Source organism: Anser anser, assembly GCF_964211835.1.
Source record: "Anser anser genome assembly, chromosome: 1".
NCBI classification, from domain to species: domain Eukaryota; kingdom Metazoa; phylum Chordata; class Aves; order Anseriformes; family Anatidae; genus Anser; species Anser anser.
Window position 1 is genome coordinate 79156887 of NC_139720.1, and position 27929 is coordinate 79184815.

Consider the following 27929-nt stretch of genomic DNA (forward strand, 5'->3'; position numbering starts at 1 on the left):
GGCTTGGTAGTGCTCTTCTCCCTGGGTCACTCAACCAATAGTAATAGTTATTATTTTTATTTATTAGCTCTGAGGCACTGTCCTCCGTTGTACCTCCCCCAGCCTCCCCTTTCTGTGACAGCAAGGAGCTTTTTAACTTTTAATAAAAATGGGCGAGCGTTTAGCTCCTGAGCTAGCTCTTTCCATAAAGTGCACAGCTAATGAATGTTGTCCATTTAGACCTGGATAATTTATGATGTCAGTGGAGTGGAGGTGGGGAGGGGTGAATCGAGATATAACCATTAGTTAAACGGCAAGAAGTGACAGCGAGAGTAAGGGGATGCGCACGTTGGACTCAGGAAGAGCTCACCCCACACCCCAAGTATTTGTTTTTGTAGGATAACTACAAGGCTAGGCAATAAATAAGACATTCCCTCTTTTCAGGTTAACATAATTTTTCTTTATCGTTCTTAGCATTTCACCAACCGTATTATAATTCTCTTCAGGGAACAATGGCATATGGAAGAAAAGTTAATTTTCTCTTAAACGAAAGTGACCCATTTAAACACCGCACTTGGACCTTTGATTACTAGGAGAAAAAAAAGTGCCAAAATGTCTTCTCATCCTAATAATGAATACACATATACTTACTAGCTGACATGACTCATTAGTAAACTTTCTGTAACAGATAAGCTTTGTGAAATGCAAACCTTGAACTACCTATGTACAAGAAAAACAGGAAATATGAAGGCAAATCAGGCAACTCCATGTCCAAACACAATCAGTAAAAGAGCAAGTAAGGCACCTGAAGCACAAATATGCTTGAAAATTGAAAATACAATGCTAAAAAACAACAAAATATTGACATACGGAGCTGATAGGTTTAGAGTCACATGTTATTGATCAAACCGAGGTAAAAGCATATGCAACTTCTGATCATCTGGACCTATTTTTTTAAATTATAAATTGACATAATTCTGCAGTGAAAAGGCTATAGTCATCAGATTGGCTGTGTACTTCCTAGAGTAAATGCGGACTATTATAATTTGAACCTAATGATAATACTGAAAGAACCATAAAATATTCATCTGGCATTTTAATAAAACCATTGAAAGGATTTAAAAAATTGAAAATAGAAAACTGAAAAGGATATCCCCCCAAAACAACAAAGAAAACATACAGTAGGCTCAGATTTCTGTTCTCTTTAAAAATATGACAGACTGTTTTATCCCTGGAAGTGAGAATTAAAGCACATACGCCTGATGCTAAACAACTACACATCCTGAACTCCTCTTGCACAACATATGTGAAAACAAAATCTCCATCATCGATTGCCAGATGCCAGAAAGATAAGAACAATAATAATAATTAAAAAATAAAATTAAAATGTGTACGCTGTAAACTAGAGCTTCTGAAGTGCAGGTAGTTTCATAGTAAATCAGAGTGCTCGTTGTGATGTAAATGATACTTGCATGGAATCATTATGCCAAATTAAGTAGAAATTATTAAAGCTAATGTCATCTTTGGACTTGCTTAAAATAATCTTCCAAGATTTGCACACAGGCTTCTCCACCAAAGTACAGCATTCCATCTGCCTCGACAACTTGTTCTGTTTGTTCTCACTTGTCTCCATTCATGGATTTTTTGGACTCTGTTATTTTCACCGTAAATAGGGAGAGGAAATACATTGGATTTCCTTTTGATCTAGCATTTTTCTTTCTGAGTTAGGGAATAACATCAAGATACATGGGTGATTCAACCATGTAACGGTTCTGACAGGTTATCCCCAAATAAGTGAACAGAAATCAGAGAAACTCTATTATGCATAGCTCTCTAACATAATAGCTCTAGACAAGGGGAAAAGAAAGTCAGAAAGAGAGAAAAGTCAAAGAGGAACAAAAAAGAAGAGACAAAGAAGATACAGAGAACAAGGAAAGAACAAGACTAAGAAAATGGACTCCCTTGTCAAAAACCAAAATGCACTTATATTACACAATGCACTGAAGGAGCAGGAGAGTCAGTGCAACGCTACGGCCACTCACTAAGACTACTGGAAATGGTCACAAACTCTGCCTTCCCCCACTGCCCAGCCATCCAAGAGTTAACTGCAGCAGCCTAGGCAAACATGAGACTGAAGAGGCAAAGAGCAGTAACATGAGCTTCTGCTGTCAGTAAAGACAATAAGATTTAGATTCAAGCATAAACTATGCCTTCAGATGATTGCCACCATTCTAAAGGGAAAAAAACCTTAATTCTTTTTTGATCAGGGAGGGATCTTATGCATACCCTGCAGCTGAACTTTTTCAGACTATTTCAGAAAATTTAAGAGTACCTCCATCTACCTCAGGATGCTACAACGTCCTCTGTCTAGTTCCACAAGAAAGATATCTACATTCAGCACATTTTCATGAATCGCCAAGGACCAGTAAGGTGGATACAGGGCAGGAACAGAAAATACCTTCCCAAGAATTAAGGCCTTTCACTGTGCAGCTCTTTACACAGTGATAACAATCAAGAGGCACTACATTAATCCTAGCACAAAGAATACGGACCCCAGAAATATAGACAATGTCAGCATTTCCACTGGTGAAGGGAAGTTACTTTAAAACAAGAAATAGCCCTTTCATCTCCGTGCTGCAAACTGCATCTTCCACCTATAGTTAGCCTTTTCTCACTTTGTCCTTGTTGCCCTTGGAACTAATTTGTTCCATCAGATAACTAGAGGTGTAGGTACACTCATCCTTACATATTTCTCAAACTGTTTGAGACCTGCCCCTAGGTCATCCCCTTGGGATGACTGAAACAAGGTCTTTCTCATAAACAAAACCATTTTCTTCTGCAATTCCAGAGCATTCACCTGTATCGTTCCACAAGATCATTGAAGAGGAGCCTTAAAGTGAACTGAAGCAGGATGAAGAAGTTGTTCTGAAGAAGAAAGAACCATTTTGAAGGGACTACCTTTCCTGCCACATTGGCAGTTCAGGATCACATTCACTCTTTGCTTCTGAGGTGTGAGGATGACAGACATCAGATTTCTGCTCTAAATAAGTGAAAGCTGCACTTTGTTTTAACATACAGAAATCTGGTACCACTGGTGTTCATATCTGTATTCTCTTGTCTTTCTGCTTTCCATAGCTAGGAAGGAATCAAAGCGTACTCTGAGAAGCTCTGACTGGTACAGAAGGCAGCAAATCACCCAGGCTAACAACACGGGTCTTTATGAAGCTACATTTCAAACTTCTTCATTTTCTCTCCCAAGACTCTGGTCTCTTATTCAAAATCCTCAGAAAGATCATACCTACCTATCCAAGAACAAACAAACAAAAAAACAACTTCCCTCTGACTATGATCTCAAGCATTAATTAGGCTATAACTGAATAAGGGGCCAGGACACAGAAACCATAATGCATGGTGTGAGAATTAGTAAGACAAATCTTTATGAGGAGCTGGACTTATACTTAGGAATGTGATCTTGCAAGCCCTAAAACCAATTCTCCTGACAATAAAAGTGTGTGCTTTTTGGGAGTGATAGCTCCTTCAAATAAAGACTGAATCTGTAAATGAAGAGCATATTGGACCAAAAAACAGATCCAGGCAGCTTGTCTGCTGGGATTCCTGAGTCTACCTTCTCGTTTCTTTTATCTTTGTGGGGTAACTTGGAACTTTGATTCAAACAAACTCCAAGTCCCTAAGAAATTCAGCTAAATTTTAATGCTTGCAATGAAATAACTTCAGAGAGCTGGTGTTCTGTGTGGAAAAAAAAAAAAAAAGAATCTAAGTACACTAGCAACTGTACCTCAATTTTACCATTCACCCGTCTGAAATATGTTAATGAACTGTCTGAATGAGAGCATTATCAAACTGTTATACAGAATCATACCTTTTGTGATTTAATGTTGTGGCTAACGTTGACCTCTTACGTGCAGTACCTACCTCACTTGCCGACACAGTGCTCAACAATATGCAGTTTACAAACAAATTTATTTCATATCTAGCAAGAGATGCTTCGAAAGAGAACCACACACAATTCTGCTTTTCTTTTTCAACCTTGAGATAAAAATGAACTATTTTCTCTTAAAACCTATCTCTCTCTGAAAGGGATGGCGAAGTCTTTGCACAAACATATATTAAACATTTCTGTGGCTTGCAGGTATGAAAGAGAGTCATACCAAATATATGTGAATATGCGGAGAGTCAGTATCAAAAGTGTGGTGGGGAAACAGAGGGATGTGGGGCTCCTGTGGAGTGAGGCAAATGACAAGGGCAAATTCCCAGATTGCTTGAGAACAGGGGGTCTGGGAAGGTGGGGTGTGGAGGAATTGCAGAATGGTGTAACAGGGAATTTAATAGATCAGAAAGGGCTGAATAGGATAACAGGCCCATTGTTCAGAAAGTTCTCTTTTGTGACCAGGCTTTAAGAGAATGCCAGAGCAACAAATGACTTAATCCTGGGGGGATGCTATGGTGTAAATGAAAGCCGTCTATACCTTGAAAGCTGATAGAATAAATTTCTGTATCGCATAACCACACTGACAACTGCAGCTTTCAGCAAAGTCTTAAGAGTTGCAATTGGCAAAAACCACACAATCATGCCCTCCCATCTCCCCCCTTCCCTCTTCAACAGCATTTTCCAATGTACTCGGGGCTGGTGGTGGTGGAATAAGCCACATGAATGACAAATAGACATGGTCAAATGCCACGTAAAATACAATGGTTACAGGGAAGAACAGAAAAGAAAGGAAGAATTATTCTGTGCTGGCTTTCTTTCTCGCCTATGTTCTAACCACTAAACTAAACTTGGAGCCTCCCAGTTCTGTGAACACAACCATTAAGCACTACACCACCGATTTACACAGCTTCCTGCTCCTTTGCTAAAGAAATGAAAGTGCCTTAATAGACCCTTGGTATAAAATGGAGGCTAACTTTCCAAGTCCCTCACAGAGCATCATACGTCTTTGGGAAACTTTCCTATTTGCTCATGTATTTCTTGAGCCCTGCTATAGCAGATGATGGAACCAGAGGGTCCCATCTAATTCCCATTACATCAAAGAGAGTATCTTTCCAGTTATTTCAACACAACCTGAATCAGGACTACAGAAAGGCAGTCTAACTAAAAAAGGTCACATTATAGGACATAATATAGAACATGTTATGCCTATCCTTGCAAGGATGAGAGGGTCAGTAGTGGAAAATGTAACAGTGACAAAAATGCAACTATCAGCTTTTGCTTTATATATAACAGAAGAACCAGGATTTTACTTATCATATGGCCAGGGGATTAAGGAAAATTTAAAATGACTGTTTTTCACAGAAAGGTGTAAATAACTATTTCTCAATCAACTAGAATATTTCTTCATGGAAACAATAAATTCTTATTTGAAAAAAAAAAAAACAATACCACTTGATCTCATTATAGCTCATGCAGATAAGTGAAATGGAGAAATGTAATGCAACAATCCCAAAATCAAACCTTTTCCAGATCTTTCTGAAATTTCACCTCTAAATGTTCAAATTCCTACTATAGCTAGATGGGACCTATTAATGGCTTCTAAATTTGGCAACACGAATTCTTCAGTTCTCAGAGAATCTTGTGAATGAATTTCAATTCTAAAAATTTGAACAAAAAAAATTTTGCTTTCCAAGACTTCAGAGTTGAAGAGGTGTAGCTCAGCTGTGATTTGTGGTTTACTAGGTAGGCAGTGTGTTATACTTTTTTCCCCTCTTCCCTCTCCCATTTACCTTTCACTAGAGAAAAAAAAAAGGAGCACTGTAGGTGTGCATTGCTAGAGAGCTCTGCACAAAAGCTAGGCTTCTGCAAAGCCTTGATCTGAGCTTAATTGAAACACTTGTTTCCATATATATATTTCAGATACTTTTTGTAAGTTTAAAACATGTAAAAGCAGGTATTACCACTTTGAACACATCTAACTTGGAGAAAAGAACACATCTAACTTGGAGAAAATAAAGGAATAAAAAGTTTCCTCCATCCTATTTAAATCACATTTGGGTAGTTCACTGTGGGGCTACTACAGAGTCCTTTTAGCCCACTAGTCTCTTAGCTATATTAAATTAATGAGGCATCTCAAGTATTCATTCTTCTACACCCTCTGTAGACTCTCTAGTCAGACACCTACAATTCACCAAATTGGAAACATTGACCTAAGGGAGACATCAGTGCATTATCCTTGCATACAATATTGCACTGTAATGTAAAACATAGATAATATTTGGGGGATTAAGAAGATGAGGTGCATGTTGAGTGGGTTTTGCAATGTCAACAGGGACAGGCTTCAATGGACTCAGTGCATTGGATGCCTGACCACTAAGCCATTCCAGTTTCACCACCAAAACACAATGCAGCATCTTTCATATAAACACCCAAAACACCCACATTCCAGGGTCCCCTACCACAACATGTTCCTGCTACCCCACAGAATACTTCAATTAAAGCTGAGCTACATTAACTATGATTATAAAAAGTATATATATATTTCTATAATGCCACTTTTCCTCCATAGTTACAACTCTTCGCTCACAAAGCTGTGTTTATAATGAGATGGTGTGGTGTATTTTCCATTAAAAGCCTCGGCAGGAGTTTGTGCAGTTTTTCTCATGTATCGCAAGTTCAATACTCTTTCTGCATTTGCTTCACAATAATCAGTCCATTTCCAAGTGATTAATTTTCTATTCTAAAACAATGCATTCCTTTCCCCTCTCATTTTGCAGTGTTTTTTTTTTCCTTTCTTTTCTTACCAAAAGAAAAAAATTCTTTTTCAATGACATCATGGTATAAAATTTTCAAAGCAGGTTTTAGCGGGAGATATGCAGATTACTTTGAAAAGTTACCCTCATAAATAACAACAAAGTACTGAATTATCAAGGCTGTAACTCAGTCAAGAGGTGCTGTAACCATTTATATTATATGACCTCAGCAGAACCTCTTGATTGAATTGCAGCCTTTCATTAAATCGGGCACTCTGTATTATTTTCTCTGAACTAGAGTAAATCAGAATGGCAAAGAGATTAGCCCCCAAGCCCATCTCTTTGTGATCTAGAGGCATATAATTTTTAACCATTACCTCGATGTTATTTCATAACTTTAAAAGATTGTGCATAATCAACAATTCCTTTCCCTCTGAGGTGATGTAGTTTGATGACATGACAAAAATAATACTGTGTAACCTAGATGCATTAAAAAACAATAGTGCTTACAAAGGAACAAGATCCCACTGCTGAAAGCTGAGAAAACTGGGGGGAAAAGGGAAAAGAGAAGCTGTAGATTCATAGCACTGCAGATTGATTCACAAAAAGCTGGAAACCAGGAGGGACCATTAGCTCATCTAGGCTCATCTTCTATATATATTACTGAATATTCATTATTTCATCAACCAAAATCAAACCTTCTTCTGATTTATTTCTAACTACCATTTTACTAGAAGAGAAACAGCTGGTCTCTGAGTCAGGACATTCCATAAATATCTCCCTGCCTCCATGGGGAAGCTGTGTGCGTGGAGGGGACAGGGGTACTCGCAGCGCTCCCCCTGCTCATCTCCAGCTGGCTCACACAACACTGCCTCCATGGCACAAGAAGCAACCTCCACACCAGCCTCACTCACGCAAGCCGTGGCGGCAGCATCGGTGGTTTTGTACTTTTTTATGGTGCGGGTCCAGGTAGAAGTCCCCGTGCTTGGCTGCGTGGCCACTGCAGCAGGCTGACAGGGACCCCTTCATCTGCACAGGCTTCCCAGAGGCATGCAGGGGTGAGTGCTGTGGAGGGGAGCAGGAGAGTGTCATGCTGGATGCATGGTTTGTGCTTCACGCTATTTAAGACGGTCCCGCTTTCTCCGCAGCTTGCATCGTACGCTGGAGGAACATGGTGCTTCCCTTATCTAGCTGCAGCTTTTCGCAGCACGCTTTGGTTTCCCTTATTGCTTGGACTTTGCCTCCTTTTCACAGCCCCTACATTTAACTCGGTAAGAGAAAAGCTACAGTAAGTCCCTTTTCCTATTTTCTTATATTTGTGTAGCTGTTAGACATTTTGCAAAGGAGGGGAGTACCAGCCAGCCTTTTGCAACAAAAGGGCTACTGTCACTGCGCCAGTCCCAGACATGGTGGAAACCAGCCCACAGGAAAAGGCCTGGCTCCAGTGCTAGGCCCCGGCCGAGCACAGTCACTGCATTCACTCAAATTGGCAACAGGTCTCAGTGTTCCTGGCTTTGAGCTGTGAACAAGGGTCGGGATTGAATAACCAATTATACAACCGCTGACTGAGTTTATCCAAGGTTTGCAAACTGCTATAATAGCCCAGTATTCACTGGCTGTTTTATCCTTTTCCAGATATAGTGTCATATCTCCCCTTGTGCTCCATTTACATGTCACTTTATTACATACATCCATTAAAAAGGTTAATACAATGTCACAGTCAATGCCTAAATGTTGCCATTCAGTATCTTCGCCCTGCTCCCCAGAACATTTCATACAGGCTCCTTTCTGCCCCCCTCCCTGTCCCTCTGGCACACACATGCACACACATACACACGCGCTTCCCTGCTGCAAGTGAAATCCACTCGCCACTAAGAACACCCAGCAGCACGCACACAAAACAGCAGCCAAGGGCCAAAGGAATAAAAGCGGTGCGATCCCTTAAGTTGCCCGTCACAGAGAACGTATTGTTCTGTTAGTGAGGGGGATAACCTCTAAAACTGTGAAAGTACAGATAATTTCTTAAAATCATAGACGCTGCTGAGACCCCCTGAATCACCTGTCTCTCTTAAATGATCGTGGAAGTTTACTCGCTAAGAAAGTCTTTCGAATACCTTCTCTTACTTTTGAATAAATGTTAAGCATACCAAAAATGGTTCATTTCTGACTTTTAATGCTTCCCAACTTGACCCCACCTATAACCCAGACGCGTAGGAGGTTGGAAAAGACTGAAAAGAAAATAGAACCAAAATCCCCTGCATCTTCCTGTGAATGACTGATGAAGATCTTGCTTAAAGCTTCTTTTGTAAAAGACTATTTTCTCAGATCAAATTGATCATCTCTGTATACAAGTCTGTTTCTGAAAACAGCAAGAAAAGAAAATTACTTGAAATTTTCTGTGGGTTCACTTTTTGAGATAAAGGGATTCCTGTTACTTTTTTCATTTCTGTTCCCTACCGCCCTATTAACACGAAGCAGTATGAGAAACCAAAGACAAACTTTTACCTTTTGATTTTATACTATACAGCATAGGAAAGCTGTTTGGTTCAGAGTGAAGGCATTGTATCAGTGGTCAGACTGCACCTCCAGGCACAGAGTCTTCTGAAGGGCTGTAAAATAGCAGCATGAATGACTGCTGGTTACCTACACAATGATATCACCCAGAGAAATGTACAACTTCTTAAGCTGAGCAGTATGGCAGGGGATCTCTGATGGTACCACAGTGAAGCTACATTTATTTTACGAATTACAATTTGATCCCTGATCACAAAAGTTGATTTTCATTTGACAATATGGCCTTTTTTTTTTTAACAGTTAGGGTAGTTCAGATAAAATACTTTGACCTTGACACATAAAAACTTGAGGATATTTTTTATTCTCCTTCACTTTCCTGAAACTTGAGACTTCATCTTTTTGGTCCTGACCAATAGACCAAAACACAACAAAAAAAAAGTCTATTTTTCTGGCACATCTGACCATGTAAGTCAAGGGACACAGGGGAGACGTTTTAAAAAAGATTATAAATAAATATGTAGATTCCACAAAAGTAGAGTATCACAGTCAAGAAAGAGTGTACAAGGACATGAATATCATCTAAACATCACCTCATCATCATCATGTGAAATCTGACTGCAGTAATGGAACGTGGAAGATTGTTCCCCAATGTGTCCCACTTCAAAAGAACATGAATGATCCTATTCACCTACATAATACACTAGTCATAGAGGGAACAGACCCATTCAGTCAAAAGGAAGTCATTCATCTGGGTGAGACTTTCAAAATGTTTTGGTTTGCTTTTTTTAAAAAAAAATCGCAGAGGTTTTAGATAACGTATATTTCTCTTCTGACTAAGGGCTAAGACTCCTAACACCTGACACTTATACAGAACATCAAACCTGATGGCACCAAACTATGATGCATGGAGCTTAAATGATCTTATTTCCTTATTCCTCAGTATGGGAAAAGTTAGGAATACGTGAAGCACTGAGATGCACCACTAGGTGAGAATGGTATGGGACTGCAAGACAAAAATTGTAGAGCACAGAGGAATATTTAGTATCCTCTTTCTGTGAACCTAACCACAGGCCTGCCATAGTAAATGGAGAGACAGCCCAACTTCACATCATTTCTTTGACTCTCAATAAAAGATGAAAATCTTGAAGAAGGCTCTATTACTCAATTTAGGATTTTCAACAAGAAATTTATAGCCAAAAAAACTATTTCCAATGAATCACTATCTAAAAGTCTGTATGTAAAGTTGTTTTATTCTTTTTTTTTAATGTCATGCCTTTTGAAACATGCACAATGCAACTGCCCACTTTTGCATCATAAAAGATCTGTAGGCACCACATTGTTCAGCTATCAGTAATAGACTCTTGATTGAGTTGGACTCTGAATGACACAGAGTAGCAGCAAATGATAAAAAAAAAGAGACTGGAGAAAAACCCTCCCATCAATTTACTCCTAAACCAATTATCTGCAAGCTATGTACACCACGAAATTCTATTAGAAGCAAATTATAGTAGCACTGTTTATAAAAGCTATGGTAAATTGTTATCCAAAAATGTGAATTACTTCTGAACAGAAGAGAGGAATACTAGAATTCTTTTGGCAAGTGGAGAGGCTGGTGTTTTTCCTTCTGTTTCCTTCTCTTGCCTAATTGTTCTAAAGAAAAAAAAAAAAAAGAGGCTAAATTTTGTTACTACAGTTTCTTTCAACTTCATAACCTGACTTTTGTACTAATCTAACTATGCCTGATGCAGGGAGCTTCAGAATTACTTAAGGAAGAATGACTCAGTTGAGTCACTTTGGAAAAGGACGATCTCTGGACCCTGACTTCTTTTTCCTGCTCATTCAAGCACAAAAAGGAGAAAATGGGTCTTGAATTTCTATGAACAAAAACAAAACAACAAAACAGGACATGACACACCTTGGCAGGTTTACAGGAGTTCACACAGAGAGGGATGCAAAACTGCATCATATTTGAACAAAGACTTGCAATAAAGAAAGGACTAGCTTGAAAATGTTGTTATAATTTTTTTTTTTTTTTCCTGTCAGGAAGTTTTGTAAGGGAAAATTCCCACTTATCATTCTGTTTTATTCAAAAATTAGTATCTTGCAAGTATCTGCAGCTCTTGTCACCACACAAGGCACTTCCAGATGTACTGTTCTCTGGGACATACTACTTCATGAGAAATCCTTGCCTCAAGCATTACTTAGCAACGCTAGGGTCTCACACATCAAAAGATGATAGTCTATGGCTCTACAAAGTATCCTGTGCTTCTATCCAAAGCAGCCTTTGCTTCTGGTTTTGGAGGAAACTGATACTTCCTGAAAGATGGTGAGCCTCTCAAATAAAACCATCCTATTACTGATTTATGGAGCGGTGTTTCCATTCCAGTGTTAGATGGCTTCTTGCAAACACTTCTGTTAAGTGTAACTGCAGAGAAAGTGTAACTTAGTACAATACTTACTAATACTTTTGTCTCAAACCTAAAAGAGACCCCTTGAACAATGAATACAAACTATTCAGATTTCAGGAATTTGAACACTAATCTACAAATGTTACTAGTCCAGTCTGTCCCACAGCCCAGAGACCCTGAAACAATGGGAAACACTGTACTGAATAATCACAGTACTTTGTTATGACATTATTATTTTTATTATCATTTATTAGTTTTACTTCCTTCTAAGTTTAGACCAGTCAGTTTCCAACCTCCTCATCACTTTTCCTTCCAAAACGTATTTATTGTGATCACACTAATACTTTTCAATAATAAAAAAGTGAGATATTAGTAATATCTAACTATTCAATCCTTGACAGGAAAAAAAAAAAAAGAATAAAGAAGAGTTTGATTTTCTGACTCCTTGAAATGGATTCTTATGGGAACTAAATAAATTGTAATATTAGAAAAAATTGTATCTTATGGAAATCATTTTTATGATCACTCTGGAGTTCTCCTACTTATAATTTGTGCTTTTTGGTATTCATGCTACTTCCCTGCCCTCTTCAAAAGAGAACTACAAAGAAGCAAATGTTAGGAATTTTTTTCCCCATCAATTCTGATAGCTAGATGCCCTAATGCATGACAGCACACTTTTATTTCTATTACAGTTCACTTCTTAGCCTAGTGTTTGCAAAAAGTAGCCAGCTTTAAGGCAGGTTCAATAATTCTAGCCTGCTAATTGGTCATTCCAGGATCATATTATTATTATATTCCAGAATCAGAACGCTACCGCTTTCATCAATCTTTGTTTAAAAGAACCAAAGATATGAATTTCCACCTCTTCAATTTTGAGACTACAGCAACGTGCTGAATTGCCAGTGGTGGTAGATAGATTCTATTTCAAACACATATTTATCTGTGTTAGCTGCGAATGATAGGGCTGTACCACAGTAAATATTCACTTGTTTCATGTTCCTAATCTTCTGTTGAATATTCCTTCATAACTTGACTGTAAAGGGCTGGCTTTGTTTGAATTTCACTTGCAGTGTCACGGAGATTTAAGAACATCCTCAAATACACTGAATACAAGAAAATCTTCGAAAAACTTTTTTTTTTTCTTTGAACATGCAATAGGTATAATGAAACAGCCAGGAACAGTGAAACTTAGAGAAATATAACTTAAAACCTATCAGATTACTAACATTTTACCCCCCCCTTGGTCATATTCAAGTTTCATTTCATTTTCAAATTATTTTCTCTTTACCAGAAACATAAACATACGTTTCTTTGATTTTTCCAACCCTGACTTAGAAACTGTTTTAACCTCACTGTGTTCAAGTGTTAACTGACTAATAGCTCTGCAGCTGTGGAAGAAAACATCTCTCATCTCCCCCATGGTCCAGCACCTTCCATTTATGGCTAGAATGATTTCATTATTTTTTACCACTGCTGGCTGCCATATTTTTCCCCGAGCTCTCTCCCCAGCCCACTGCTAGCTGCTCTAAACCTTCGGAAGGATTTGGGAAACTGTCCCTCCGAGCGCCACTGAGCAAGAGCCAATCACCAAGGAAAGGGAAGCCTTCTTACCTAAACAAACCATTATCGGCTCATCTCATGTCTTTGTACTCTTTTTTTGCTATTACCTCACGGGATTAACTTTTATCTCTAATCTCTGCTCTGGCCAACTGTCAGGGAGCCTAAAAGCTGCCTGTCTTTTAATCTGTGTGTAATAATACTGCTGTTACTAACAGATAACTGTGAAACAACATGGAAGGAAGGAAAGCACACAAACACACAAGGGCTGATTGTTAAAAACTGCTGTGCTAGCTCCTACCTGACAGGAGAGAAAGATCACACATGACGTCCATATTGCATTCCCTTTCATTTCTCTCTCGTGTTTTGTTTTTCAATCCAAACCCCATTGAAGTGCTTTAATTTAGGGAATCTGTTCTCATTAACCACTTTATCTGCTGTTCAACTTGAACTGGCCAGGTTTTTCTAGGACTCTGAGAAAATCCTCACATACTTGTATCTTTTCATTAAATAAACAAAAAAAAAGGATGGGGAACATGATAGAAAATAAAATAGGAAAAAGAAAATTATTGATCCCACTGTAAAGGGAGATAGCCAAGGCTTCAAAACAGTCAATATTTTCAACTTGCCTTGAAATAAATAAACCTCTTACTGGGTGGCATGTTTACCAGGCAGTCGGTCTTTACTTTACTTGAAGTTAATTTTTTTATAAGCTCCCCCCAATACTACATTACACCATGTTTGGTAAAACAAGGTTAAGCCTAAAAGAAAAACAAAGACTACTTAATGATGGCCAGTTGTGTAGAGAAGCAGTACTCAGAATATGGGGTCTTGTGGGGTTAAAGCAGGGAGGCAAACCCTCATAAAAATTGCTCTTGTAGGGGTGTTGGTAGCATTTTTTCTCAGATTTTATTAAAACCTTATTAAAGTCAAAGACAGGCCCTTTGATTTAAATCTAGTCCTTGAAAGAGTTTGAAAATCAACAGGGGAGAGGAATAAAGGAGGCACACCAAAAAATCTCAGCAGGCGAGTTATGGATACAGTGTTTTAAAGAAGCAGTTGTAAGGACACAAAGGATACAAATCTTATATGGAATAGCAACAGCAATTAAATTGAGTGTTAGCGATTAATGTATTCTAATTGTTGTACTACATAACTCTTAAGATTCCAGCTCAGTGTCTTACTCTGCTTCTGAAAAACTATAAAGCAAAATGATGCACTCCGATCACTCTCCTGACAGGAAAACTTTAGAATTAGGCCTTCCACCATACCTTGAATAACCAGCAAACTCAGACTTAGGGAAGCTGGGAGACATAAGCCAGCACATGTCAAAATTCCTTCCTGGCGTGTCCAAGCCAATTACTTTGAAGGCTGGTACTCTGAGGGTCCCAATTAGAACTGAACAGACAGTTTAAGAGAGAATAACACTAATACCAAGCTCTTGTACGGCACTTTTAGATCTCAACGCTTTACAAAAGAGGTCATTATCATTACAGTAGTAGTGTTGTAGCTACCTAGTCTATGGGTATATGGTGGAAGTAAGATTTATAGGGAGAAGTAGAGTACTTCATTAGATCAGCTGATAGTGACAGTGTTTGCTTGCCTGTGTCAGATATGATGAAGACTTTGTACGTCCTAATAGTTGCACAATTTTCCAGCTTTAGTTAGAAAGACATCATTATTCCCCAATGGGGAAAATAAGGTAGAAACAGAAATGCTGGCCCAAGATCACTCCAGAAGGCCCAGTGGCAGAGCTGAGGTCTTCTATTCTAGAGCTGAGCCAGGTGTAAAAACAATCAGGACTTTTCTGCCAGTCTCTAGCACCTGGCTGAGCTGCACCTGGAAATAAACGAGAAGCCAATGAAGGTGTCAAAAAACAGGTCTGGTGTGTCCCCTGTGGCTAATGTCATCCATGAGAAATCAGAAAGGCATTCTGCAGGATTGATTATCTTCCTTGTGGTTTCTAAATATCAATTCTCTGTCTGATATGTTGTAATAATCTCAGTTACAAATCAGTGACGAGGATTACAGTAGTAGCATCCAGATACGAAAGGGAAGGCTGCAATCTTCCAGCCAAGCACAAACGAGGAAAAGGAATTCTAGCTACTTATGCCACATAAAGTCCGGGAACAGAGGACAGATCAGAGACTGTTCCAAGTGTGAACTTCTTGGCAAAGGACAGAAAAAGACCATCACAAATGATGAAGAGGGACTGCAATCACCCCTCATCACACTTAAATCCTTTCCAAATGTCTGACACACCTTTCTCATATGAACTGTTTTGTGGGAATTTGTTTTTAATTCCACGTGCTCCTTGACTGAGACAAAGTACCACAGCTTTCGTTAGCACTCAAATTCTCTCTGACTCAAGTCACAATCCTGACCATATTTTGAGCTCCAATGAAGAAAAGCAGGAAAAAATACCATTAGTTTTCTTATCCACCAATATTTTGATGATCTCTGTCTGCATACTGTGGTTGTTATCACACACTACTTATCTCCAAATAGTCCTCTATGAATTTTGAATAGATACCATGAAGAAATTCATGGCCTCTCTTGCCAATGAACAACATACCTCTACTGTCTGGGACTGTGTAGAAAAGAAAATAGAAGAGCACTCAAGAGTGATACCATCCACCTCAGAAAGGGATCACAGATGATTTAACAATGTATGCTGCTCAAGTACCAAAGACTGCTGTTGGACATAAATATGGATAGTCGTGGTTAAAAAAAAGAAAAAAGAAAAAGAAAAAAGATGCTCAAACAGCCAGGCTAGGGAGCTATAATTCTACATCTTGATACTAAACTAACAGGGGTAAGAAAATCTCAGGAAAACAAATTGCTCAAAAACCCATCCCTCCCACCTGTTTCACCCGAACACACAAAGTCTAAAGACTTGCACGTTTCACCCTAATATACTTGCACACAGCCCCAAAACACAAGAGCGTTGCATCCATTACTATATTTATTCCTCAGCTCAGGTCTGAAAATGAAAACAAACAGCTATATCCTCTCACTGTCACCTTTGAAATTCGTCATACCACTGTCAGCATTGGTCCCCCCATTTCATCAGAGTAAAATCTACATCTGTTCTACATTTAAGATACAACATTCACAGTTTATCAGACTGCCAGCACCAAAACCTAACAACACAGTTCTAATCAGTGACAGAGATGAGCCTACACTTGCTGCCCACTCCCACTAAAATAAGGAATCGGGGACATGAACAGTAGCTTTAACCCAAGTGCCCAGATTAGCAACCTCCCACTTGCCCCCCTCAGAAATCAATATATTGCTGTGTTTAAAAATGGTTTGCTGAAAATCTCTCAGAAGCAGCCTGGTGAGGGTGATTATCTGAAGATCTTAAGTGAGGCTTTAATAAGGTTCTACTGTATACAGTACAGCTAAAAAAAAGCCACTAAAAATAACGATGAGAGGAGATGATTGTAGAGGATCTCACTCTCTCAGAATCATTTCTAGCTTTTGCCCACATGACTACAGCAAAGATATCTCATCAGGCCATGAGGGCTTGACAGACCTAATCAATAGCTGTTATTTTTTCGCAAGTGTCAACAAAAGTAAAACATAATTTATGCTATACAAGATGCTGGAAATAATTCATACTAATTGGACTGCCTAAAATTCCCCTTTCTGTCCTTCTGTTTTGGATTGCTTTTAACTTTGCAAACTTCAACTGTCCAGACTAAAATGCTTAGCCTCCAAGCTAGGGAAAAAATGAAAACACAGGAGTAACAAGGGCACTATTACTTTCCTGGTATCTGACAGTTTAATCTGCCATTTCTAAATAAAATTTGCCATGGATTTTAGCATCTAACTTCCTTTTTCTGTTTTGTAAATAACAGCTATACTGCACGATGATGCAAAATTTTGTCAAGTGAATAGCAAATAAGCAGAGAGAGTTAGAAGAACGAAGACAACTGTGACACACTTTAGTATCTCTAATGTGTATTTTAATATGCGTTCTATACCCTATATTCTTCTTAATATATATTATAAAGAACATATCCTATATTCTTATTAATCCCTGGGACTTGCAACAACTCTTTGGAAACACACACAGTAAATCTTAAGGCCTGTTGATATTTTTCTCTTCATCACTGCATATGAATGCTACATAGCACGATGTATGACTGCAAGGGGCCTTCTAGGTCATCAGGTTTATCCCCCTGATACTGCAGTCAGCATGACATGAGATACTCTTTAGTAGCTTATGGAGTTCTTCTGTAAAAGTAGTTTGTTGGGGTTTGCACCAACATGCTGATCAAAGGCTTGCTGCAGAAAGGCTTGCAGTTCTAATGTCTGAAACCCTTCTAATTTCCAGATAGCTTTTATTCACAGCCAGTCCTTCTTGTTTTAGGGCCACTGCTATGTACAACAAAACATGATGTTTGCCTCTGTCTACTGAAAACAGACAGAATCTGGGACAACATTTCTTAGCTTCTGAATTACTCAGAGGATGTATTTGGCTTACTAGATGACCAACAGTTGAGTTTGTAAGCAGAATTTGTCCTACATTTGTTTCAGTGCAAATTTCATGTAGCTGACAAACACCACTTCCTGAAACTGTGATCACCAGACATGCTACTATCCCTCATAGAAGGAACATTTATAAAAAGCAAACACAGACATTGGAAGTTAGTAGTAAAGAGTAAGCTAGGTAAAAAAATATTTCAGAAAAAAAACAACTCCACTGCCATTTATTTATCTACTAATCTGTAAAATGTGCTTTCATGAATTGAGTATTTCAAGTAAAAAATAAAATCAAATAGAAATCACTAGTAATAACTATTATTCATGTCATCATAGTGAAGGATTAGCTTCTGTTCTCCATTCTATTGGAGAACTCTGGATCCAATGCTGTCTAGCAAGGCATGAGCAACAACGTTGAGCCTTTGTTCTTATCTAGTAATTTTAGCTGTGGTAACACAAAGAAAAGGTGGTATGCATTCCCAAAACAAATGAAGATGCATTCCAAATCCTAAAACATGAGGTATGAGCTACAAAAGAAACATATAGGGCTGTCAGACCAAAGTTTTTATTGGGGGAAGAGGTAGGTACCGGGAATTTGGTGTGACTGGGGGAGGAACATCTGGTAAAACATTCTGCAGACAAGGACGAAAGACACTCGAAGCTAAGCGGCAGTGAACTGAGGATGGAAGAAAGGTGGTCCAACAGCTGGCAGATGTTCAGGGTTTCTCAGTTGGAAGGGACGGCAAGCAGACAGGATTTGATGTGGGATTTGCCAGCTGAAAAGGTGTGAGTCCCATTGTTTGCCAGCCAAACAATGGCTTAGGGAAGTCTGGCAACCGGCAGAAGTGGCACTGATGTGCTTGGAGTTGGTGAATGGGTTCGGAAGCTGAAAGGGGCTATAGAATTAATGATGTCTGAACTTGAAAGGTTGCCAGAGGTTTAACTATCTGATCATGTGTGTGCTTTAGGGAAAGGGGAGTTTACCAAGGGCACTCTCTGAAGACAAAATGTAAAAGCCAACAAATATTTAACGTGGACACTCACTGCAGCATTTTGAGTGTGAACCTACCTGCCTACTGCACTTCAAAGATTAGATGCTTAATAAAAGTAATGAATAGAGTTGGGAAAGAAAGTGCAGGATGATGACATCTTCTGATGAAAAGAAAGTGAAACATTATTCATTTTATAAAAGTGCTGTAAAAATATTTGAAAATTTCCAATCAAATCTTGTAGCAAGTGTCACTGTATTTTAGTGAAACCTGTTCAGTTCAGTGGAGTTTTATGAGAAGTCCCTATTTCTGTAGCATTTTAACATAATTCTACTGCAACCAAGCAAATATATGTCCAGTAAATATTATGGTATCTGAGGCTACATCTTTCTTGTCTTTAGTGCTCAAATCTGGGCTCAAGTCTTACAGACCTAGACCCAGCTGTATCCAAGCTGTCAACAGAAGCAGTATTTAAGTGTGAGCCTACCCCATCCTTGGCACATTTGGAAAGAAGGCCAACTGGCTCATAAGTTTGGCTCAAGTGTTACCTTAAGCTTTGAACTAACCTTACAGAATATATGTATCTTAAATTTCTGATTTAATTAGACCAAATGCCTGATGACCATCATAAAATTGCATGGCATGACTCAGCTCAACTCTAACAACATGCATGTGAAAGTATGCCAGGGACAGAAATAAACGTTCACACAGTGAATGCTCTACCTCAGGCCTTAGTATAATGCGTGGCCACACTGCTAGGATACAAACAGCAACAAAGTCAATGCATTGTCTAATGTGGAAGCTTCTTACCACTCACTCCTGAGCTTATTCCATTTTCAAAAGGGTTCGTGCTGTTCTTCTGTCCAGAATCTGGATACATACTTCTAAGAGATTATTGTTCATTACCAAGAATATGGAAGATGTAAGTATAATAAATAACACTAACCTGCACTTGTACTCCAACATGAAGAGTTTAATAAATATGAAACACACAACCCTTGCAGTGCAGTAATAATCATCCCATGTACACAAGAGGGAAAAATGAAAGCACATGTTCTTCTATAGATTTTTTATATACTGAGACCTCAAAGGGCATCACTAACTGTGTACATGTATATGGAAAAAAACTTTCTACTCTTACAACAACTTCAAAACTGAAGCAGGGCAAATAGAGCATATTGCTTTGAACAGGGGAGCATTAAAAAAATAAATCCCAATCATGACTAGAAATGTTCCTTTGTAGCTTTCTGGAATTACCTGATTTTGTAATGGAGAAAAAAAAAAGAGAGAGATAAACAGGCAGGTGATCAATTAAACTCACGTACCAGGATGGGTCGAGCATTTCTTCATTAAGTTCTCACCCAAACAGTGAATCCTTTGTCAGAATTTCTCCATACTTGTAGCAAGCAAAGCTAGCTCTTTGTCAGTTACTTTAAATACAATTAGCTGGATGATAGATTCATGTACAGGAGCAGAGTGGAATTAGTAACTCAGAGCTCTGAAGAATTCCTGTATCCATACCCCACTGTGCTGATTTTGCCAAAGTCACTGCTAGAATCACAGGTTAATTTACCCATGGAGAAAATCAACTTTCATAAGATCCAAGGAAGAAAATCACATTTACAAATGTGCCAGCTTCAATTTCAAGGTCTACAAGAAGATTGCAGAAAAATATAATAAAAACACAGGATCAGTTTTTCTATTCTTTGAACATACACAGCAAATCAAATCTTCCAGATCTAGACAGTGCTATAGATATGTATGAGAATGAAAATAAGAAAGATAACCACATACATTGAAGAACAGATAAGAATCATCAAATGCATTACCATAGTTTTGAACAATGACAAAAATTGCACTTGGATGAGATATTACACCCCAGCTTCCTCACACTCAACAACACATTTGATTTCAGGGTAAAATTTATAGGATATTAAAGCAAAAAAAACCATGTTTAAAGCAATGCTTTGTTGCAATGCAATGCTACTTTGGTGCAATGTTACTTGCAATGCTTACTTAATGCAATGTTACTTTGGTGTTTACACACAAAACACCAGAAGTTTGCAAATTTAAACTTGACATGCGGCCTTAGTCTGTTTTATAAACACAAATGGGAAAATGTGTACAGAGTGTGCGCATCTTGGGTGCAGCTTTTAATTTTGAATGTGGATTTCAGCTTCAGCTTTTCTCTTCCTTGTTCAGGCTGTTTGGCACCACACCTTTGTTTCTACTGACAAGATATTATGAAGTAAAGCACCGCAGCTGCAAGGCTGTCCAAAGGACCTAGGAAGGTCTTTTATGACCATGAGTAATATTTGGGGGCATGTGTGCTATGCTACAAGTGATCAAGACATATATTTAAGGCATACAGTGATTCCTTCCACAGAACAGGTTGGAATTCTTCCCACTAACACAAAGCAGTGCATGAATGTTTACTTAGGTGTATTAAGCCTTTTTTCTTTAACTTCTTTTCCCATCCATTTTTTTTATTTGGAAGATCTCCCTGCCCATCTCCAGTTATTGGATGTTACCAGAGGAAAAAGACAACATATAAAAGGCAACCAATTAGAACTAATATAGTAAAACTATCGTTGCCAGTATTAAAATAGAACCAACAAAGTACTTTTTTAATGCAGCAGCTGAAATTGGGATAGTGCATATTTCAAAGCTAAACATCTCAGTTTTAAATTCTTCAGCACTATCTATACAATATGAAAATAGGTACCATAACTCTTCTTACTGCTGAAAAGTATATGTAGCCCTAATTCACAAATTCACTTGGTATGCACTTAACTTTAAATATTTGCTTAAATCCAACTTTATTAAGCATGGCCTAAGTGCCTCCAGCTTTAGTGAATTTTATGTTAAGCTAAGACTGTCATAGAAAGGTGTTTCTTTAAAAAATGACAACACCGATTAAATCTGATCATTATAAAGTGGTGTGAAAAGTACCATTCCAGAATTTAAAGAAGCCTCTCTTCTAAAAGTGTTGTGTATTTGTAAAGAAGGATTTGGGGGATCTAAATAAACACTCTTAAAAAATAAAATAAAAAAATTTACAGAAGTAAAAAGCAAAATGAAGAGAGAAAAATTATATGAATACGTTTTCCAGTTCATTGTATCAGGAAGTGGGGCAAATTCTGCTTTTTTTGTTAAATATTCCCTTCTGTTGACTCCAAGTGGGACTACTGGAGTAAACGTGCAGAATTGGTATGGGCTATTTATACCCATAATCCACAGTTCAGCTCTTGTCTCATTAACCAAGTACCACAGACAAAGGGTTTTTATGAGAAAAATACGATGCACAATTAAAAATAAGTCTTTTTTTTTTTTTTACTTATTTAATGTGCGTTACTGTCTTACTTCTTTCACTTAGACTACAACCGCAGCAAAGACAGAAATACCAGAGTTTGGTTTCGTCACCTCTCACAAAAACTTGGTTAATTAGCGTAGCACGGAGCAATGCCCCTGGTACACACGTGACAATGTACACCCACACACCAATTCACTCTGCCGCATTCAAACTTAATTAGGTGTGGGCCTAAGCTGCGAGGTTCAAACCTGTATCCACAAATCCGCTGCGATGGCCAGCATGCTGGGGTGAGGTTGGGGCGATGCAGGCTGCGGTCCCCACTGCTCCTCTCTCAGACTACTTTTAGACCAAGGTCTCCGAGGCAGGATCTGCTTGTATAGTTTGCCTATACAAAACCTCACACAAAGGATCCCTGGATGAGCTTGCACCTCTCAGGGTTATTGCACCAGGGATTAAATAGTAATACTGACAATTCTGGGGTTAGGTGACAGTTGCCTCTTCCACGAGATGGAATAGCATAGATCCGAAACACTGAAGTAGTACAGGATATGTGCTATTACTGGCTTATTATTAAAATGATAGAAGCACTTTTCTAAAACAGTGCCTATTTGAAAACACTTTTTAAAATAGACATTTAACAATTTTTATTTTGTTTATTCTTCTAATATAAGTGAAAGACACGTAGGGTGGCACATTTGCTTGATACGTACTGAAGAATTATTTGAACGTAACATTTGAACATTTAAATCACATGGGAGACCAAGTCGAATTTCAAGGTAAAGTGGACACTTACAGTTTTAAGTTTCACTGAAAGTTGAAACAGCTTCACTAGGTCTATCAGCCTCATTCAAAAATGTGATACAGCCTTCTAAATCATTAACTCCTTACAAAAGACACCATCAAGATCATGCAAGGTGGTTCTTTGTTTTAAAATTTGAGGTTACATTTTTGTTTGTTGCTTTTTCTCCGAGGGTGAAAACAAGCTACTTGCATTGCATTCTTTGTACTTTCAGGTGGAAATGCTACTATGCTGCAAGTTGATTGTGAGTCTTTTTGTACCTGTACACAGCAGTGCTGTGGATCAACACTGTCCTACAACACGTGTGGTCTGCACAACAATGCTGGGAGAACATAGGGTTCTATGGCTGTTCTGATGATCTAAATTTCACACAATGGAACAGTCTTACAGTAAATAAGCACAGTCCGATTTTCTTTCCTAGGACTGCTTAAAAGAGGAAGGTGACCATTTAACCTGTTTGGCTCTGGTTCTCCCAGCATGGGTCGGATAAAGTGGACCAGACCTGGAAGTTTGGCTACAAGCAGGTACTGAGCAAAGGAAAATACAAGCCTCCACATGCACACCACCGGGGCTTTTCGCACTGCACAAAGAGATAGAGACCAAATGGAAGGAAAAGTATCAAGAAAAAAAAATAACAAAACAAAACAACAAAAGGAAACATTGTGCCGTATTACAGGATTAACGTTTCCTTGTCCTGAAATCATTTTGGAGAAAGGTTCACTTTGGAATTGCAGACGTGTTTAACTAATACACAAACAGAAAGGAAAATATTCTAGAATCTGAGAAGTGAGTGCTAGCAAGAAGAGTGACATTTAATAGTTTGAAGCTGTCTAATATACAGTCTGAGCACAACCACATTAAAGGAAACCTTGCAAACCCCAAACTGTTAGCTCTCTGTACCCAATAGCACACCAAATTCATTTAACTACAATTCATTTTTGTTGAATCCTGTCAAGGCAAAATTACCCCATGTTGTTTACAACTGAAATTATGTACCACCATCCATTCAAAACTTTCTTCCTCAAGGTCTTGCCTAGCACATTATTTGCATTTATGTATTTTCCCAAAGTGCAGTTGTCTAGAAATTGCCTCAGAATTCTACTGCCTAGAACTGGTCAAGCTTGAAAATTTATGCACAATATTATTTTTATTATCAAGTAAGTATTAGGTCTTAACATCACTCTTTAAGTCTGCCCACTTCAGAAGACAAGAGCTTCTGCACAACAGACTTTACACAGGTATAACACAGTTACACTACGATCTCTGCACTAGTTGAGGACGATAACCCTGACATAGAGAAGACCCTTCCAAAAAGGGGGAAAAAGAATGAAAAACTTAAGCAATAAATGGAGCTCTTCATGCAACATGAGAGTTTCAACAGGTAATGCTCTGGGGTTCTCATCCAAAGTTCACTGACTCCACTGACTTCAGTAGGCTTAGATGATCTTTAAATAAGATTAATGAATTCAGTTTTGCTTAAACCTGCAAGTGTCAAGGAATAAGACTCTTGATGTAATTCACCAGAAGAACCAACCTAACACCACTGTAACTTCAGGCACTGAGTATCTCTGAAGGAGAGCACCCAAGGGGAGTATGCTGCTGAGAATGCCAACAAGTTTGCCAAATAGGCTGGATTATTATGGTTTTATTTAACATGGTTACATCTTTTTGTGCCATGAGGCAGCAAAAGGCCATCATTCAATGACTTAGGGTCAATCTATAGTTCTTCTCTTTCTTTATCACCAATGACTCAAGGGAAAAACAAAACAAAACAAAACAAAACAAACAAAAAAACCTGAAGTTTTGAAGTACCCACCTTTCTCATAAAAAAGAACGGCTCCACAGAAAGTCAACGCAACCAACTTCCTATACCCTCTAGTAATTCAAGAGCAGGTCTATTTTAAACTTTTTTTGGTTCTTTTAACCCTAGAAAAATAGTCAACAAATTGAGATGAAGTTACCTGTCACAGAAGATAAAAGACAGTATTTTCCGTGTTCACACACATCCTAAAAAGAAACTATATTTCAGGATTTTTAACTATAATTTTCTATCAAGCAGTTTCAACAATCTCAACCTGTCCTCCGGACATTAACTTCATGTCACAATCTCCACAAAAAGGTAGGCTTAGGAAAGAAGAAAACCTAGGAATCCAACACAAAAGTCAAATGCTCTAACCCTCACAGCACAGGCTGGAGATAGACGCGTTAGCTGCAGTGCTCTGGTTCCATGAGCCCTGCCAGCTTAGCCTTTGCCCTTAAGGATTTTGGGTGACTGTGTCCTGCAACCACCACTAGAGATGTGGGAGGGGAAGCTTGTTTAGTTTGCCCTGCAAGTGCAACTTAAAAAGTCAAGCTGCCTGCCTCATAATACTGTCTCATCATATCACAACAAAATGTCATGGCACAAGGCATTACACTGACTGAAATTGTTTCTAGATCTTTCATTTTCTTCCGGCCAAGATTATCTAGTCTGCCTGATACAATCTGCATTTGCCATGCATATACAGGGTATATATGAAGTTTAGAGTTACAGTTATGATACCTAATAGTTTGCAGGATGGGGAGAAGTGTGAATAGACTATTACTTCCTTTAGACTCCTTTGTGAGTCTAAGCTGGTTTCAAAGTATTTCAAGCTGGGTGGTGAAGGGTTAAGCTTCCATGGAGCTGAGGAAGTGGGGTGGGTGTTGTCAGAGCTTGAATCTGAAGCCTGATGCCTACTGGTGTAAATATCCTTCTTAAACTATGGAAGACAGTCAGAATTTTTTCATGGAGTATTTTCAGCTTATAATACAGATTTTTATGCTTCAGGAAAGGGGTCAAATGGTTTCTCCTGAACCACGGAAGCACATACCATTACTTTGATTCAACATAATGGAAGCAGGGAAAAAGAGAAGGAACAGGGCAAGGGCAGTATGACAGGAAGGAATTTAGGTCTAGAGAAAGGCTTGCAATTAACTTTTTAAAAGATGATTATTTATTTACCAATATATTTCTTTAAGCTATGTCCAAAAAAGCAGGGAGGGGGCTCTGAACAGATAGTTTGCAAACTGTTATATAGTTCTGGGAATACGATCAAAGTCAAATTCCTTCATTTTACTGTTTATATTTCCTGTATTTCACAGTTGCATATGAACTTTCCTGTTCACATGAGTTTTCCTTCCTCTGCCCCACTCCTCAGAGAGAAATGGAGGAGACCTCTAACCCAGGCAATTAATTAAGCCTCCTAAAACTATGTCCTAGCCACTTTCCCTATAGCTGTAAGTGTTGAAAAATACCTAAACATTCTCAGGATGATCAACATACACATTTAAAAACAAAGATGTGACAAGTGTAAAAAGTAGCAATGAGGGGAAATCATTTATACAAGAGAACTAAACTAATCGACTGGCTGTCTAACAGGAAAAAACAAAACACCACAAATTAATAGTGTGTGTTAAAAAGTAACATTGATCTGACAAGATTCATGGAGTCCACTCTCTCTCACCTTGGTAGGAGAGCCGCCTGTGTTAGTAAAACACAGCAGCCTCAAGGGGAAATACCCCTAAAGCAGCCACAGACCTTGTCCAAAGAAAGAGCACCCAAACAGCTGCTTGTACGAGCAGCTGCCACATGAACTCACAGCACACTGGCCACTCACTGGTAGTTGCTTGTACACCTACTCTCATTGCACAGCCCACATGCTAACTTAAGAGCAATGACAGGAGACAGCACTACACCAGTTTACAAATGGAATGGCAGGAGCTAGAAGTTACTGACAAGCTGCGAATTCTTAACTTTTGTTTACCTCGTGATAACTTGCTCATGACCATACTCCATAAATGTAGAAAAGGGCAGTAGTTATACATGAAACTTGTTTTAAAATAGTTTTGCTGATCAGGGAAAAAAAAGATGTAAATGCTTTTCTAGCTTTCTGTAAAAATGTCCACTCCAATTGTTTTCACTGGATCTCAAGTATTTACAAGCATTTTTTTTATTGAAAAATACTCTGTGGATAAGCCTGGAGTTTATGGCTATGGAAAAAGGTAGATAGAAGTGGGATGGGAGATACGTTACATCCAATTATATATTTTGTTGCTTCTTCACAACTGCACAATAAAATCCATTTAAAAAGACAATATCCAAGGTGGAAATCCCTTTCTTCAATGTCACATCAACCAGTCAGAAAACATCAACATTTTGGAAATTCTAAAATCAAAATTTTGAAGAAAGTCACAAAGACATAATCGTGTACGTTAGGTGAGGTGAACTTTTTATTTCTATATATAAATATAAAGGAATATGTACATATATGTATACATATATAATTGTTATATACTAACATTAGCTGCTGGTACAGAAAACAAAGTCAGCCTGGTCTCTGCCTCAATTACTTTAGAATATACCACATTTTTAAAAATAGTGTAATGTGGGCTTTGTCTTTCTTGTCTTCCACAGGAAAACAGAAATAGGAATCAGTTCACATTAAGTTCTTGCAGGAATATAAACACTCACTTGTGTGTACACATACACAAACACAGAAATATACAGTCCTAATCTTTGCTCTGTTGACTTTGTTCATTAGAACCCACCAATGCAACATAACTGTGCTTATCTCCTGTGTTTTTCTGAAAGCACCAAAATATGTCATCTTCCATGGATCGGATGGAATCAGAAAAACCTAGACACACGGCCAGTGAGAAGCAGTCCACCTAGGAGGAAAATACTTAACAGGTCCATATCATCCAGGACACCCATCAACAGTGGATAAAGAAAGTTTTGTTCCAAGGTAACAAAACAAACAACAAACAAAAGTAACAAAACAAACTTTTTAATGAAAACAACAACAACAACAACAAAAAACACCACCACCAACAACAACAAAAATCCACAAACAAAAAAAAATCATTTTCTCACATTGGAAGCAATTCATATTAGTACCACTGAAAACAGGTGCAGCTATTTGAATGCACTTAATTTGAGGTGTACCTATTGAAGATAGTTGGCACTAGTTAGCAGGACACAGAATTCGTGATTTGTTTACCTGAGGAAGTTTTATCAATTTAAGCAACACGTTTACCACTATATCTGAATGCAAATGAGTATTTTTTTCATCTTAGCTTATGGTCCTTCCTAGACAACAACCTGAACTGAAATTTCTCACTCTTCTACTAAAATAAGAACAAGCATGCAGGGGGTC

At 38.3% G+C, this 27929-nt stretch overlaps 1 protein-coding gene across 19 annotated transcripts in view; it reads right to left on the bottom strand.

The window, feature by feature from the left end:
• The window catches only part of SOX5 (SRY-box transcription factor 5), a 569059-nt gene that overhangs the window by 174489 nt on the left and 366641 nt on the right, over positions 1 to 27929 (bottom strand). The window contains exon 1 of one of the 19 annotated variants that reach the window (XM_083818468.1): positions 13462 to 27379. The exons of the other annotated variants lie outside the window; for them this stretch is intronic. Within the exon in view, the coding sequence (XP_083674594.1) occupies positions 13462 to 13549 (88 nt within the window). The 5' untranslated portion in view covers positions 13550 to 27379. Of the gene's footprint in view, positions 1 to 13461; positions 27380 to 27929 lie in introns of those variants that run through there. 19 annotated transcript variants of the gene reach the window in all.